The sequence below is a fragment of the Frankliniella occidentalis genome, unplaced genomic scaffold (genome assembly GCF_000697945.3).
Source record: "Frankliniella occidentalis isolate FOCC.00 unplaced genomic scaffold, Focc_3.1 Scaffold1, whole genome shotgun sequence".
Classification (NCBI taxonomy): Eukaryota; Metazoa; Arthropoda; class Insecta; order Thysanoptera; family Thripidae; genus Frankliniella; species Frankliniella occidentalis.
Genome location: NW_026267131.1, coordinates 1422463 through 1425623, shown reverse-complemented (window position 1 = coordinate 1425623; position 3161 = coordinate 1422463). Strand labels below are relative to the sequence as shown.

Here is a 3161-nt window from a genome sequence, read left to right as displayed (position 1 = left end):
CTCTCTCTCTCTCTCCCCCCTCCCTGCCTCCCTACCTCCCTGCCTCCCTCCGCTCTCTCCCTCTTTCTCTATCTCTCTCTCCCTCCGCGCTCTCTATCTTGTTGCTGATGCCGACTGCCCCCTGCCCCCCTACGTTTGTTCGGCTGCCGGAGAAATACCTCAGGGCCACTCTTCTTCCCCCGGTATGCGATACAATGGGAATGTTCCTAGGCCCTATACTCCGAAGCTCTCTCGTACACTTCTTGTTAAAAATGGGGAACCGCGTGAAAAACATTCCGTAAACCTGATCTCACAGAAAGTATAACAGCGGAATTAATTTACGACTGAACCTAACCAGACACAATCCAAACCGCTGACTCTGATTCTCTCTTTCGGTTTTGCATGTGAGTTAATTGTGAACAAACAAACGTTCGTCCAGTGTTTGCTGTCTGGACACAAAGGCTAGGAGGCGCACCTGCGTGGCTTCACTGTGTAATCGCCTCAGCAGTTGCGCGTGTTCCCATGCCTGGACCGACGCCCAGCCCCGGGCACACAGTCTGGACGTCGTCTGGACGTGGGGGAGAGAGGAGTCTGGGTCTCTCGGGTCTAGACGCCCTCGGGCGATGCTACGGTGTGGGACCTGGACCCACCCATGTCTTTAAGTGGCCGGGGGCCCCAAGCGGGGTCTAGGCAGCCGGGGTGGCTCGCTGCTGTCAGTGTCAGTCACTCTCGTCGGGTTACCGTCGTCGGCGTGCTCTTGTTTCCCTCTCTCCCTCTCTCCTTTTCCCCCCCGCCTGACTAGTCAGTCACTCTCGTCGGGTTACCGTCGTCGGCGTGCTCTTGTTGTTGATGATGTCGTTCAGTCCGTGAGGTGATTAACTAGGATGTGTTCCTTTCGAAATCAGTTGCTTTTTAAAAGGTAGTAAGGTGTGCGCTTTACTTGACACGCCCAGACACGCCAAGACACCGAGAAAATGGCTCCATTGATCTAATGGTAATTTCCTTTGTTCCAACGGCCATTTCCGTTCATATAACATGAGATAATTTTTTCGTTACTTTGAAGGAGTTTTCTTCGTTTCAAAGAATGATTCTTTACCATATGGCCATTTTTGCCTTGAAGCACACCCAGAAAACTATGTTCTTGATTTCTCCATGGACTTGAATTTTTGAGTACAATTGTTCTTGATTTGAGCCAAAATACTTGGTATAAGAACAAAATTGTTCTCGTACCAAGTATTTTGGCTCAAATCAAGAACAATTGTACTCAAAAATTCAAGTCCATGGAGAAATCAAGAAACATACTTTTCTGGGTGCATTTGGCAAGTCATTTGAATCAACAGAAAAATTCCTGTCTAACATCAGATACGCAGGCAGCAAAATGGAGCAAACTGCATTCAAACCGCATTATATGTCCCAGTTGAAACGCGCATTTTAGGCGCATGCACGCGCATATTTGGTGCCTACACGCGTTTTAGGCGCTTTTTAGATTGGACACAAAATGCACATTTTATGCAGCTCTGCTACCTGGGTAGACATATAATCAACGGAACCGTTTTCTCGCGTTTCCTGGATGAATTTTGAAAGATTGTGTCATGAATTCTGCGTGATTGTTTCCGATTTTGTGTAATTGCTTACGATTGTGTGTGATTGTGTCCGATTGTGTCGTGTTTTGTTCATGTTGTCCACACATTGTGTCCATAGTTCCACAGCGCGCGGTTCTCTTCCTGTTGCAGACAAGCTCCGCCGCTCCAGCCTCGGCTTCCTGGGCCGCGCCAAGATCCGCACGCTCAAGATGACCATCATCATCGTGTTCGTCTTCTTCGTCTGCTCGACGCCGTACCACGTCATGATGGTCTGGTGAGTGACCGGGCCGACCGGGCCCCGGGACCCGGGCCGGGGGAAAAATGATTATCGGTGACCGGCTGGCAACATTGTTGGCGCGAGCTCCTCCTCTCGTCTTGAGTGGTGGTGGTGGGGCGGGGGAGTGGGAGAGCCGTCCTCGGGGCTGAGGCTTCCGAGGCGCGACACCGGCCGACTGATGGGCTCTTCGGAATGGCTCGGGCTGCTATCGCACGGTGCTTAGCGCCCCCCGCCCCGCCCCGCCTCGCCCCGCCCCTCCAAAGACCGCCGAGCCCCACTTCGCCACGCCCTGTCGCGTCCTTATTCAATTTTAATGTTGGCGGGCGGGGGCGGCCTCAACGCGCCTGCCAGCCCGACCACCAACCTTCCCCCAGGAAACTCACGAGCGCCACTCTCTGCGGACGGACCGCCGGGGGAGGGGGGGGGGAGAAGGAGGGGGGGAGAAGCATGTACTCAAAAGTAGCAGTGAGATTGACAGCGGGGAGGGGGCAGGGTAGGCGCGGGCCCCTGAGGGAAGGAGACTGCCGCCGTCCCTGCCGAAGGCGAGGCCGATGCCGGAGGTGAGTCCCGCCGGCAAGGGGTGGCGCGGCAGCGTCGTGCGGCGCCTGAGCCCGAGCGGGCGGGGTCGACGGGCCATAGAGCCGCAAGAGCCAAACAACCAACGGGCTCTAAAGAGCCAAAGAACGACCAAAAGAGCCACAGTCACAGAAGAACCAACGGGACAACGGGACAAAACAAAACGCGCAAAATGTCAAACGGGCCAACTGACCAACAAGGACCAAAGAGCCAATGGGATTCGCGTGCACGCAGCTGGGCTTCACACGTGCATTCAGGGTTACGGGCGACCGGCGGTCGGAGGGGTGACGCTCACAAGCTGGACGCAAACTCACCGTGCCGTGGTGGGTAGCGCTCTTCACCCTTTACCACGTGCAAGGCTGCCCTCCCCCCTCTACCCCAGCTCCCCGCGCGCGTCTGGAACAGAATGCCTGGCAGGCTGCTATTGGCCATCCGCGCCATCCACGCCTTCCCACCCCACCCCGCGCCCCGGCTGACAATGAGAATCCGAACCGAACCCTACATCGCTTCCGACAAAGCTCACTGCAGCCCCCCTCCCCTTCCCCTCTTCCCTGCACCACCAGCACTTCCAGCTGGTCCCCGCTCCGCAGATCGCCTTTCCTTTCAACCCCGCGCCCGCACACAACACGCTCCCAGTGTACTTTTCCAGTACTTTTCCAGAAGCGTCCCCTCTGAACCGCCGCACGCCGCACATCCCATATGTTTCGTCCTCGTCGTCCCCTCCCCACGTTCCGTTAATTCCCCTC

At 55.9% G+C, this 3161-nt stretch overlaps 1 protein-coding gene across 8 annotated transcripts in view; it reads left to right on the top strand.

The window, feature by feature from the left end:
• LOC113213447 (gonadotropin-releasing hormone II receptor-like) overlaps positions 1 to 3161 on the top strand; it is a 113795-nt gene that overhangs the window by 101556 nt on the left and 9078 nt on the right. For all 8 annotated transcript variants that reach the window (XM_052275734.1, XM_052275685.1, XM_052275776.1 and 5 more), the window contains one exon: positions 1713 to 1836. In XM_052275734.1, coding sequence (XP_052131694.1) covers positions 1713 to 1836 — 124 coding nt within the window. The remainder of the gene's footprint in view (positions 1 to 1712; positions 1837 to 3161) is intronic.